This window comes from Bos grunniens, chromosome 22 (genome assembly GCF_055505025.1).
Source record: "Bos grunniens cultivar Pamir isolate PY7600 chromosome 22, Bosgru_T2T1.0, whole genome shotgun sequence".
Classification (NCBI taxonomy): Eukaryota; Metazoa; Chordata; class Mammalia; order Artiodactyla; family Bovidae; genus Bos; species Bos grunniens.
In genome coordinates this window covers 43,967,876-43,980,250 of record NC_141186.1, presented here as the reverse complement: position 1 = coordinate 43,980,250, position 12,375 = coordinate 43,967,876, and the positions used below count along the sequence as shown (strand labels likewise).

Sequence of the window (12,375 nt, the reverse complement as noted above, 5' to 3'; positions counted from 1 at the left end):
CACCCAGGGATGAAACCAGAGTCTCTTGCATCTCCTGCATTGGCAGGTGGATCCTTTACCACTAGCACTACCTAGGAAGCCCCACAGTAAAGTAACATAAAAATGTGTGAGCGTGTGTGTGTGTGTGTGTGTGTGTGTGTGTGTGTGTGTAAATGAAGAACAATAACTTTGAAAAAGAATCTGCAGTAATGACATTTAGTGGTTACCTGTCTAACCTGTGTGGAGGGAGGAGGGCACCTTCCTAGAGAGTGAGGGAACCAACTTTTGAGGTGACAGTTAAAAGAGAGTTTTATCTCTATTTTAAAAATTCACTTTATTGAGATATAATTTACACGCAACACAATTCTAAGTGTACAATTCTATTAATTTTAACAAGTGCATACAGTACTGTAGCCAACACCATAATCATGATATTAATTGTTTACATTACCCCCCAAAGTTCTCATACTCATTTGTAGTCATCCTCTTCCCTCACTTCAAGCCACTGGCCAACCACTGATGCTGTCGTAACAGATTGCCTTTTCCAAAATTTCATGTAAATTTTACAGAGTAATACAGAACGGTCAAACTCTTGTGTATGAACTCTTTCTCCTAGCATAATGATTTTGAGATTAATCCATGTTACAGCATGTACCAATACTTTGTTCTTTTTAATTGCCAAGTACTATTCCATCGTGGATATACTAGTTTCTTTATCCATTCATCAACTGATTGCCCATTTGGGTTGTTCTGAAGTTTTGGACTTTTATGAATAAAACTGAACATTTGAATACAAGTATCTGTGAATCTGTATTAATTTATTTTTGTAAGATGAATTTATTCATGCACCATTTAGATAATTTTTTCAAAAAACTTGAATTTGATGAATAAGTTCATCATTGCTTAAAATTTATTCTTCCAGATTTTACTCTATGAAATATTAACTTTTCTATATAAATGTTAATGGGATTTTACACTGCTAAGCAACTTCTTTTTCTATTTAATAATATACTGTGACCATTTTAAAATATCAGTATTTATAGATTTAACTCATTCTTTTTAAGGGTTGCATTTCATTGTATGCATGTAAGATAACTTATTTAACTAACCTACCAAATTGTAAAGCTTCCAATAATTTATGGTACCAAAATTTCCCTCAAGTTTCCAAATGATACTCGTAAGATGTTCATTATTCACTACAGCATTATAATGCAGAAAACTGGAAACATCAACTTTTTAAAAGAAGTATTTTTTTGGCACATGGTTTGTGGGATCTTAATTCCCTAACCAGGGATTAAACCCACACCATGAGAGCAGAGTCCTAACCATTGGACTGCCAGGGACGTCCCAAAATACTTATATACCCCTTTCTTTCTTTTCCTCTGGTCACAAGTCCAGGTATTCCGATTTTTCTATTGCAGCTGCAATTTTATAAACTTACAACAATGATAAATTAATAGTTATTAGACACATTACCAGGATATTTAATTTCTTTTCCTAATTGTGCTGTCCTAGGTGGTTCTGTATTGGAGAAGGAAGTGGCAACCCACTCCAATGTTCTTGCCTGGAGAATCCCAGGGACGGGGGAGCCTGGTGGGCTGCCGTCTATGGGGTCACACAGAGTCGAACACGACTGAAGCGACTTAGCAGCAGCAGCAGCAGGTGGTTCTGTAGTTGTTTATTCCAGCTGGTGCATTCTGCAGGATGGGGCTGAATAAGAAAAACCTGCAAAGTTTCACAACGGGTAAGCTTTATGTTGTTGAAGACCTACTGAGTAAAACTCCATCTGGTAGATCTACCCTTTAGAAACTCGTATTTTAGGAGTGACCCTGGGCAATCAAAACCAAACTTCCTTCTTCCAGTGGATATAGTAAAGCCACTTCATAGATTACAGTGGGTTTATTCGGTTCCTCCTGTTTAAATTCTCAAATGTTCCAATAATAAATTCTTAAACAAGGTGAAAATAAATGTGATTAAATATACATTTGAAGAAAACAAGGGAAATGCAAAGGGAAAGCAATTGATTTAATATAATCAGATTTTTAAACTCTTTAAAAGCAATTTAATAGACATGTTTATTATAGTGTGCAACAAAATACTATTTAATTTTTTAATAACTGAAAGTCTATGCAATTACCTAAGAGATCCACATATTTGCCTAGAATTTAACTTAAAAGGAATTATAGACTGTCTTCAAGAAGAAAACTTCCTCTTCACTGGAAAGACATGTAAAGCATTGCTTAGCAGTTGAAGAACTAAAAATTGCATTTTGGAAGATTGCTAGATTAAAAAAAAATTTGTATCCTTTAAGTAGCTTTTATGGGCTTCCCTTGTGGCTCACCTGGTAAAGAATCTCCTATAATGCAGGAGACCTGGGTTCAAATCTCCGGGTCAGGAAGATCCCTGGAGGAAGAAATGGCAACCCACTCCAGTATTCTTGCCTGGGAAATCCCATGCACAGAGGAGCCTGGCAGGTCCATGGGGTTGCAAAGAGCTGGGCAGCACTCAGTGACTAAGCATGCCTGTCTGCTTTGAGGTTTATAGAGAATTCCTTAAAATAGTGTTCACCTGGGACTTCCCTGGCAATCCAGTGTTAAGATTGCCAATGCAGATGCTGCAGGTTTGATTCCTGAACAGGAAACTAAGATCCCAGACGCCTTGTTATCAAAAAATCAAAACATAAAAAACAGAAGCAATATTGTAATATATATTTTTAATTTATATATATATATAATTAAACAATGTTCACCTGATTCCACCAGTCTTCTTAAATTGATTTTCTAAACTTCTCAAGACAAATGAAATGAGTCTCCTTCCTCATAACTTCTTCCAAAATGTAATCCATATTTTGTTTAGTTAAGCAAGACAGCTGAAGAGAACTCTGATTTCCATCACTAGCCTCTAAAACATTAACCAGAACATCAAATGAAGACGTCAGAGTAGATTTTTCAGATTTCCACTTAAGATTTGCTGCACATCAAGAAGCCAATGGAGATTACAAAACAGGATGTTAATGGTCCACTGAAATGTCTCCATTGTAAAGATAAGGCTAATCAGGGTCAGAGAAGTTAAGTAACCTGCCCAAGGTATCACAGCTAATAACTGGGACAAGAAACCATTTCTTCTCGTGTCAACACCCTTACCCACTGTACTATTGCCTTATTTTTAAAAGTGAGGAAGTTGAGCCCCAGAGGGAAAACTTGCTATCATTTACTGATCACTTACCATGTACCAAGTGCTATATACTTCATTTAAAATCCTAACAACTTTGAGGATTGTATTATAAGGTTGCTCCAACTCTAAAGCTTATTCTTTTAAACAGCACACTACACCAAGTATTGCTTTCTTCATCTGTTTTTTTTTTTTTTTTTAGAATGAGAGCTTTCCGGTCTCACATGTGTTTATGTTTTAGTCTGTTAGATTTAATCATGTAATTATTTTTGCTGATTTATGTCCCACTAGAACACAAGCTTAAGGAAACCATTTCACCTCCTCTGAAATTTTCAGAGAGTATGTATTCTATAAATAGTGCTAATATTCTAATATTTACTTGCAACAGTGAATGTTACTGAGCACTTATTATAGCTAAGCATTGTAACATGCATTATCCCATTTAATCCTCTCAACAATTTAATCCATGTCACTCACTTTGTTCAACAATGATTCAGCTCTAAAAAAAAAACTCAGCTCTGGTTCTAGTACACCTGTTAGTCATACAATAATATAATTTTTGGCCTTCATTTCTCAACCTCTATAAACTCCATTTTGATCTCATTCTCTGATTATAATCCATCACTTACCTTGTTAAAAGTTTTTGTCCTCTGAATATTGTTATTTGTCTGCAATAATGGAAAAATATCCATGCTTCTACAAAGAATCATGTCCATCACCTACTTTCTCTTTCAAAAGGGGAACAGTATATGAACTCCCAGAATCTTTGGATAGTTTGGCCAAACACGTCACCTCAGTGCCTTTTAGTCTATTAAGTCTTCTTTAAAAAAAAAATTTTTTTTTAATTTATTCCATTTATATGTGGTGGGAGGCTCTGTTTATTTGAATCTATACCCTCATCTTACCTAGGAGTCAGTGTTTTGTTTTTTAATTTTGGTAGACACTGCTGACTTGGAAGAATATTAAGTCCACCTGACTTTAGTCAACATTCGCCTACTTCTCCAATTTAAAACAATTCTCCTGCTTTATTTGCTTCTTAAAAGGAAGTGCAGTCGCTCAGTCGTGTCTTACTCTTTGCAACCCCATCCATGGGGATTCTCCAGGCAAGAATACTGGAGTGAGTTGCCATTCTCTTCTCCAGGAAATCTTTCTAAGCAGGGGTCAAACCCAGGTCTCCCGCATTGCAGACAGATTCTTTACCATCTGAGCCAAGGGAAGCCCCTGCTTCTTCGAGGTGATATCCATTGTATAGATAAGTCAAATTCATTTAAAGTTTCTTACTGGAAACTTTAAAAACAGGGAATGCCAAGAACTTGACTAGCTTCCTTTGAAGTATTTATTGCAGTCATATTCCTGACTTCCAGAAGAACTGGTACTCTGGTTTTCTAGAAACTTTAAAGCTGAGTGATTTTATGGCAGGACTGTATCTTGAGACTCTTGCAGGAAAGGAGCCCCCTTCAGGGCCCAATAAAGGCCCCTCTCAGGCCCTTGAAAGGGTCCCCCTTCCTACAACAAGACCACTAATTCTACTAAGATTTGTATTCACCATCTAACATTTATAAAAGTTTCACTCAGTCCTGTTTCACTCTTTGCAAGCCCACGGACTGTAGCCCACCAGGCTTCTCTGTCTATGGAATTCTCCAGGCAGGAATATTAGAGGGGTTAGCTGTTCTCTTCTGCAGGGGATTTTCCTGACCCATGGATGAAACTCTGATCTCCTGCATTGCAGACAAATTCTTTACCGCCTGAGCCCTCAGGGAAGCCCAAAGAAGAAGCAAAAAGATCAAAATGGAATCATTTGTGTACTTGCAGACCCCACATTCCACTACAGCAAACTAAAGACTGAATTGCAGTTTCAACCCCTCCCAGAAATGTGACCTTTAAAACAACCAATCTAAAATTTACTCATCAACAATAGTGAGGTAATCTGCATGATAAAGACCCCTGCCAGACCTCTTCTTCCCCAAAAGAAGGTGGCCTAAAATTATCCTTTCTTTTCTTTTGCTAATACCTTCTTGTCTCACCCTCCTTCTGCCTATAAAAATCTTCCATTTTGTACAGCCCTTCAGACTGTCCTGTTTACCAGTTGGGATGCTGCCAGACTCAAGTCATGGAATAGTCAATTAGATCTTTTACAAAACTCAGTTGAATTTTAGTTTTTTTAACAGATTGGTGACAAGGCTGGATCCAAAGTGAACTTCCAAAGACAGTAAGAAACAGAAGTGCAGCTCTCCAACTCTGAGTTCGTGGTCTTTCTTGCCCTTTCCAGTGACATCAGTTCCTCTCCATTGAGCTGCACTCTGTTTTTTGCATTCCAACTCTAGATCTCATTAGCTTTCCTTTACAGAACAGGTCAAGTTGGTAGAGGCTTCTGCCCTAGGCCAACCAAGCCTGTCACCTTTCAGACCAAATTTCCCCAGGAAAACCCCAGCCCATAGATCCTTCCCCCAACTCAACATTGGGGACTTCTGGTGGCAGTTGAGTTTTCCAGTTATTTGGAATCAATTCATAGCCCCCATTCCTTGAGGTCTGTTTGTTCGTTGCTTTCCCCAGTCAAGACTTCCAAGGGAATGTTTGCTGGTTACTGGCCAGAGTCAGATTCAGTCCAGTGGAAGGCCTCAAGTAGCTGTTACATAAAGGCTGGTTGCCAGTGGGAGTCTTGGAAGTACTCAGAAGCTGATTAGTTGGGCTCTGAAAAACCCAAACACTGGGCTAAATGAAATGTGGTCCTTTACAGCCAAAGAAAAGACCCTGATGCTGGGAAAGATTGAGGGCAGGAGGAGAAGGGGACGACAGAGGATGAGATGGTTGGATGGCATCACCGACTCAATGGACATGGGTTTGGGTGGACTCCAGGAGTTGGTGATGGACAGGGAGGCCTGGCGTGCTGCGGTTCATGGGGTCTCAAGGAGTTGGACACAACTGAGCGACTGAACTGAACTGACAGCCAAAGAGTTGAGTGAGCCACCTTCCGGGACATTTGCTTATTTTAAGAACTATGCTCCTGCAAGGTGCAGATATTTACCAAAGTTTTACTAAAAATAACCTATAATTGCAATGACCATTATGAGGAATGTTCCAAATACATAAAATCATTTTAAAAGTACACAGAGCGACTCAGTGACTCTCTCTCTCCCCCTGAGTCTGCCCCTGTGCCTACCAACACATATATTCTTTTTCCTCTTAATAAACACTTTACTTGCTTCACTACAAAAAAAAAAGAGAGATAAAACACTGAAAAGTATGCATTCCCATATCAAATAAACAGAATGGGATACCTATTTTAATTAGTATGAAGAAGACTCCAAAAGATTTAGAAATTCCAAAATAGCCTCATTGAAGTATTTGTTGCAAAAGGCTAGTGCAAAATTAAACACCAAAGGTATCTAAAAACAACACCTAGGCCACACCCATTATAACCTCGTAGGGCTTCATCATCAAAACACTGGCCCCAAAATTTTCTATTGTAATCAACCAGAACACTAGGAAAAACTGTCCTCAAAAGCCCTATGTAAATTCTTCAGGATCAATTTAAATGGCCACATATGGGTCCCTTTCAGAACTCTTATTAAAGAGTTCTGGTTGATGAACTCTTATTAAAGAACTTTAATAAGATGAAACTCTTATTAAAGAACTTCTGGCAAACTGGTATGTATTTTCTCAAACAGCTGAGGGGAAACAAAATTAAAATCGATGAGGTTATTCAATACCACCAGAAATATTTGTCCTAGATGAAGCCTGACAATATACTTGAACGGACTTGATAACTTTAGGTTTAAAAATTTGGCCAAATGGGAGAAGCTGATGTTTGGGGCCTGCTAGGCATTTTATTTGGCCTTCTCTTCTAAGGTAACTGTACCCAGAGGGAAAAAGCCATTCCAACTATAGGTGAATGGGTGTGTCAGTCCTTCCTGGCAGTCCTAAAACCTCCCCTAATTCATCTTAAAATGCTTGTAGACATTGTGACGGGAGAAGGCAATGGCACCCCACTCCAGTACTCTTGCCTGGAAAATCCCATGGATGGAGGAGCCTGGTGGGCTGCAGTCCATGGGGTCGCTAAGAATCGGACACGACTGAGCAACTTCACTTTCACTTTTCACTTTCATGCATTGGAGAAGGAAATGGCAACCCAGTCCAGTGTTCTTGCCTGGAGAATCCCAGGGACAGGGGAGCCTGGTGGGCTGCTGTCAATGGGGTCACACAGAGTCAGACACGACTGAAGTGACTTAGCAGCAGCAGACATTGTGACACTGAAAACAGAACTGTCCTACAGATAGGCCCAAACTCCATCTTGTAGGATACTTTAGATACTTTGTCTTTGTGATACAGATTTTAGGTCCCATTTTTTTCTAGGACCTAAAAACCATACTTCGTGATGCAAATGTCAGGAAGGTAATTCTCATCAAAACGGAGAAAGGTCATTTTACAAAAAAACTTCTAAGTGACTTTTACACAAATACTAGTAACTATGAGGTCTCTGTGACCATGGGCATTTATGTTTATACATGTCATAAATGTGTGACATTCTCTACGTCTGGATGGTATTATCAAAATTAAAGTGCTCTATTTGACTATTTGATTGGCTTAAAAATAAGTGTGTATATATATATGTATATATACATATGTATCAGTTCATTTCAATTCAGTCGCTCAGTTGTGTCCGACTATTTGCGACCCCATGAATAGCAGCACGCCAGCCCTCCCTGTCCATCACCATCTCCCGGAGTTCACGCAAACTCACGTCCATTGAGTTGGTGATGCCATCCAGCTATCTCATCCTCTGTCGTTCCCTTCTCCTCCTGCCCCCAATCCCTCCCAGCATCAGGGTCTTTTCTAATGAGTCAACTCTTCGCATGAGGTGGCCAAAGTATTGGAGTTTCCGCTTCAGCATCAGTCCTTCCAATAATAACATATAATTTACATATAGCTAAAATAAAGATTGGATAATCTAAAACTCAGAAATATATTAATAAAAACTAACCCCAGGTGCTTTCTAAGTTTGTGTGATCTAAGATAAATAAAAGCTAGTTTAAATTCACTGGTGTAATTAAAACAGGCATGTTTGTAGAGTTAGCAGCATCAAGTATAAAATTTTTTATTTTACCTGGATTAACTGATCAGGTAGGTTCATGTTGTATCTGTTAAAAATTTTGTCAACAGGAAAGTAATTGAAGTATGACTGTTGGGAGCAAGTAGTAGATGTTAAGATTAAAAGGTTTTAGGTGAACTCTTTAGCAGTAATTATATTTTAGGTGTCCTTAAAACATTTTCTCAAATCTCTTTGGTAACTAGAAACTTTAAGGATTTTATAGGTTAAATAATAGAGGTTTACTGAATATCTGGATCATTTCCAAAAGGAGTAAAATACTGATACTTTAATTACAAAATACAGGTTCATCTACTTTTGGCTTCCTACTACAGAAAAACTAAAGAAAAAGAAGCACATGATTCTAGAAATTAAAGTTTCCAAGGGTTAAAAATTATAATTAATACATGTAGTTAAGACAACTAGAAGAGTTCAGCTCTATATGTAGGGACACTATGATGTATTTTAGTTTAAGGAGAAGGAAGCTTGAGGAATAAAGATGCATCTTTGTTGAAGGAAATGAGAGTAATTTTGTCTAAATTAGAACTTCTGATTATTTAGGAAGAGAGTAAGAGAGAATCTTTCCTTGTATAAACAAATTGGCTAAAACTGAACTATAAAGGTTTTTAAATTATGCTCAATATTAGTAGTATACTTACATAAAACTAAAACTTGATTTCCTTTCATCTGATAAAAGGATGTTTTATTATTACTTTGGCCAAATAGATAATTAAGTATTGTTTCACAATGATCTGTGGTTCTATATAGTCAAGTGTCCAAACTTTTGTTAATCTGACAGCTTCCCCAAACCAAATGCTATATAAAGTCCTTTTAACCTCTAGTTAATTTGAGATTTCTTAGGGACCCCCTGTAAAAGCTCCTATAATTTATTCTCTCACCTCATAAAAAGGGAGATGTTATACTAATTCAGGCTTACATGAAATGTTAAATTACATAGTTAAGTAAGTAACATTAGCCTTCTTCATATCTGTATAGATATGTCATAGTTCAGTTGCTCAGTTGTGTCCGACTCTTTGTGACCCCATGGACTGCAGCACACCAGGCTTCCCTGTCCATCACCAACTCCTGGAGCTTGCTCAAACTCATGTCCATCAAGTCAGTGTTGTCAACCAACCATCTCATCCTGTCGTCCCCTTCTTCTCCTGCCTTCAATCTTACCCAGCATCAGGGTCTTTTCCAATGAGTCATTTCTTCCCATCAGGTGGCCAAAGTATTGGAGTTTCAGCTTTAGCATCAGTCATTCCAATGAATATTCAGGACTTATTTCCTTTAGGATGGACTGGTTGGATCTCCTTGCAGTCCAGGGGACTCTCAAGAGGCTTCTGTAACACCACAGTTCAACAGCATCAATTCTTCAGCGCTCAGCTTTCTTTATAGTCCAACTCTCACATCCACACATGACTACTGGGAAAACCATAGCTTTGACTAGATGGACCTTTGTTGGCAAACTGATGTCTCTGTTTTTTAATATACTGTCTAGGTTGGTCATTAATTTTCTTCCAAGGAGCAAACCTTTTAATTTCATGGTTGTAGTCACCATCTGCAGTGATTTTGGAGCCCCAAAAAATAAAGTCTCTCACTGTTTCCATTGTTTCCCCATCTACTGAAGTATTCCAGAAATTGAATGAAATTCCTGGAAAGTCTGATTATGTCCTGGCATGATTCTATCTGCCCAAAAAATTGAGGCTCTCTCTAAAAGGACTGAACTTGAGTATCAGGGAAATGCCCTCACTGCAAAGGCAGTAGCAACAGTGTCTGTCAAGATTGTGGCACACGTGGATGAAGTCCATTCTACTTCGGCATTAACAAGGGCGGCCAGTGATAGGGCCATAAAACCTGGATTACCGTTCTGGATTGTATCCTGTCAACATGGGTAATGTTATGAAGTACATTTTCTAAAATCTACTGCTTTTATGGCTGTGTTAGAATTCATGGAATCCTATGGAAGAGAGGAGGGGAAAATAACAGGTTTTGTTTTCTTGAAGAGCAAAGGAAATTAAAGGAAAAATAATCTATTCTCCTTGTAAAAGGACACCACTACCGAGATTTTCACTGGAATGTCACGGTTGAGAGAAATTATACATAGTCTTATATAATCAGAGAGCCTCAAGAAACTGCTTGGGAAAGCTGTTATTTTACTAACAAGGTTCTGGCAAAACAATCTTTAAAAAAAAACAACTTATATGGTCAATCACTGTTTCTTGCTGCACATGTATAAATAATGAGGCTGAGGTTAATATAAATTTAGCTTTACTGTAATTACCTACAGTAAAAAATGGGGGTAATTATGGAGAGAAAAATTGTTTGTTCCTTTATAGATAGGAGACTCTGATTTTGCTAACAGTCTTTGAGGTGTTGTTATACAGCTATAGACTGGACTCCCCTGGCCTATAGTATTGCCTATGGTCTTACTGACTGTTCATAACACCACCTTTGGGAAACACAAACTCACTCCACATGAGATAATCAAGGTCAGACCAATGTCTATTGGTATACCACCTTCTGCTGATCGTTTTATAGTCTCCCACTAGTATGACCAGCTATTGTGTGACTCTGGAGCCTATTACCAACAGGTTGAAGAAGCGCTCCCTGATTTCTGATTTAGGGAAACCTTACTGGTCATGGTCTGGAGCCCAGTGACTGGAAAAATTCTGGAGACATCATCAGAAGAAAACCACCCTCAAGCCCCATTGAAAGCGAACTTATCAAGTGCTTCTGGCCGCTCACTCTGCTGCAAAACTAGAAGGCAGTGAACCTTGTATATCATATGGCTAAAGGAGGCTCCAACTGACTTCTGGTCCTGTACAAACCCTGAAGACCTCCAAATCAAGTTGACAAGAATGACATCATGGTGACAAGTGGACATCGATGACAAGTGAACATCAGTGTAGACTGCTTCCATCCAAGATGCCAGACAGAGCAAGACTTCCCATTTCAGCTGAACTCAAAACCTTTTCTTCTCTTTCCTTTATCCTGGCACTGACCTGGAAAGATAATTCCATCAGCCACAACTTCTGGGCCATTGCTAAGGAAGGTAATCTTTAGAATTTATAAAACCTTTTTATTTCAGGCTAGGGGGAAAAAATTTAATTGACTCCTGGCTTTAAACAGGCAAATGAAACAACTCTTGCAGATGAATCTATTTACAATGCCACCTTGGTGACAGGATTTATTTTTTGGGTGATTATCTTCTCCTTGGGCTATGAAGGCCTAGGTGGCTGCTGCACAGCTGGGCAGTGACACTTAGTAATCTAACTATGACTCTGTTCTTGAAAGGGCCTAACAGGAGGCACTTATGATTCAGGATTTGCTTCCTTTGGCAGGTCTCTACTTCCCTGGTTAGGAATAAATACAAATGAGGCTATGATCAGGAACTTCTCCTTAACTTTTGAAAGTACTGCAAGAAATCCACTGCTAAGCAGTAGCTTCCCAGTAAAGATCTTTGGACTCTGGTGGAGGTTGTTCTCAATAACAGAGTAGCCCTCAATTATCCTCTTGCCAAGTTAGGATGCATTTGTGCTGTGGCCAACACCACTCTTGTACGTGAATTAACACTTCCAACGGAGTTGAAATTAAGTGACATATCATTAAACAAGCCACCTGGCTTAAGATGACTCTGACTGGGGTCTTTCTTTGATTGGTTTGGGTCTTTGAGACCAAAATGCACTCAAACACTGGAAATTGTCCTACTTACCATAATGATAATAATCCCCACTGGTGCTTTGTATCCTCTCAAAAGTTTTAATGCATATTTGCAGCTACTAACCTCCACGTGAAATATCTCCCTGAGACGATAACAACAGAAAAGAAGCAAAGACAGTAACCAATTTAAGGATTATGAAAAGTGAAAGTGAAGTCGCTCAGTCGTGCCTGACTCTTTGCAACCCCATGGACAGTAGCTGCACCAAGCTCCTCCGTCCATGGGATTTTCCAGGCAAGAGTACTGGAGTGGGTTGCCATTTCCTTCTCCAGGGAATCTTCCCGACCCAGGGATCGAACCCAGGTCTCCCACATTGTAGACAGACGCTTTACCATCTGAGCCACCAGAGAAGTGCAAGGATTATGGACCATGACCTGTGAAATGTCACAGGGCTTAAGCAAAAATGTCATGACCCATG

At 38.8% G+C, this 12,375-nt stretch overlaps 1 protein-coding gene and 2 long non-coding RNA genes across 3 annotated transcripts in view; all 3 read right to left on the bottom strand.

Annotated features, from left to right (window-relative positions):
- Positions 1-1,386: 1,386 nt before the first annotated feature.
- Positions 1,387-12,375, bottom strand: part of DENND6A (DENN domain containing 6A) — a 72,336-nt gene continuing 61,347 nt past the window's right edge. The window contains exon 20 of the mRNA XM_086367365.1: positions 1,387-1,704. Coding sequence (XP_086223491.1) covers positions 1,585-1,704 — 120 coding nt within the window. The 3' untranslated portion in view covers positions 1,387-1,584. The remainder of the gene's footprint in view (positions 1,705-12,375) is intronic.
- LOC147348350 (uncharacterized) lies at positions 2,674-3,328 on the bottom strand. The gene is made up of 2 exons (XR_015151499.1): positions 3,205-3,328; positions 2,674-2,880 (listed from the first exon to the last, which is right to left on the bottom strand). It is a non-coding gene; the product is annotated as an uncharacterized LOC147348350 (long non-coding RNA).
- LOC147348349 (uncharacterized) lies at positions 8,913-12,043 on the bottom strand. Its single transcript, XR_015151500.1, has 2 exons — positions 11,952-12,043; positions 8,913-11,241 (listed from the first exon to the last, which is right to left on the bottom strand). It is a non-coding gene; the product is annotated as an uncharacterized LOC147348349 (long non-coding RNA).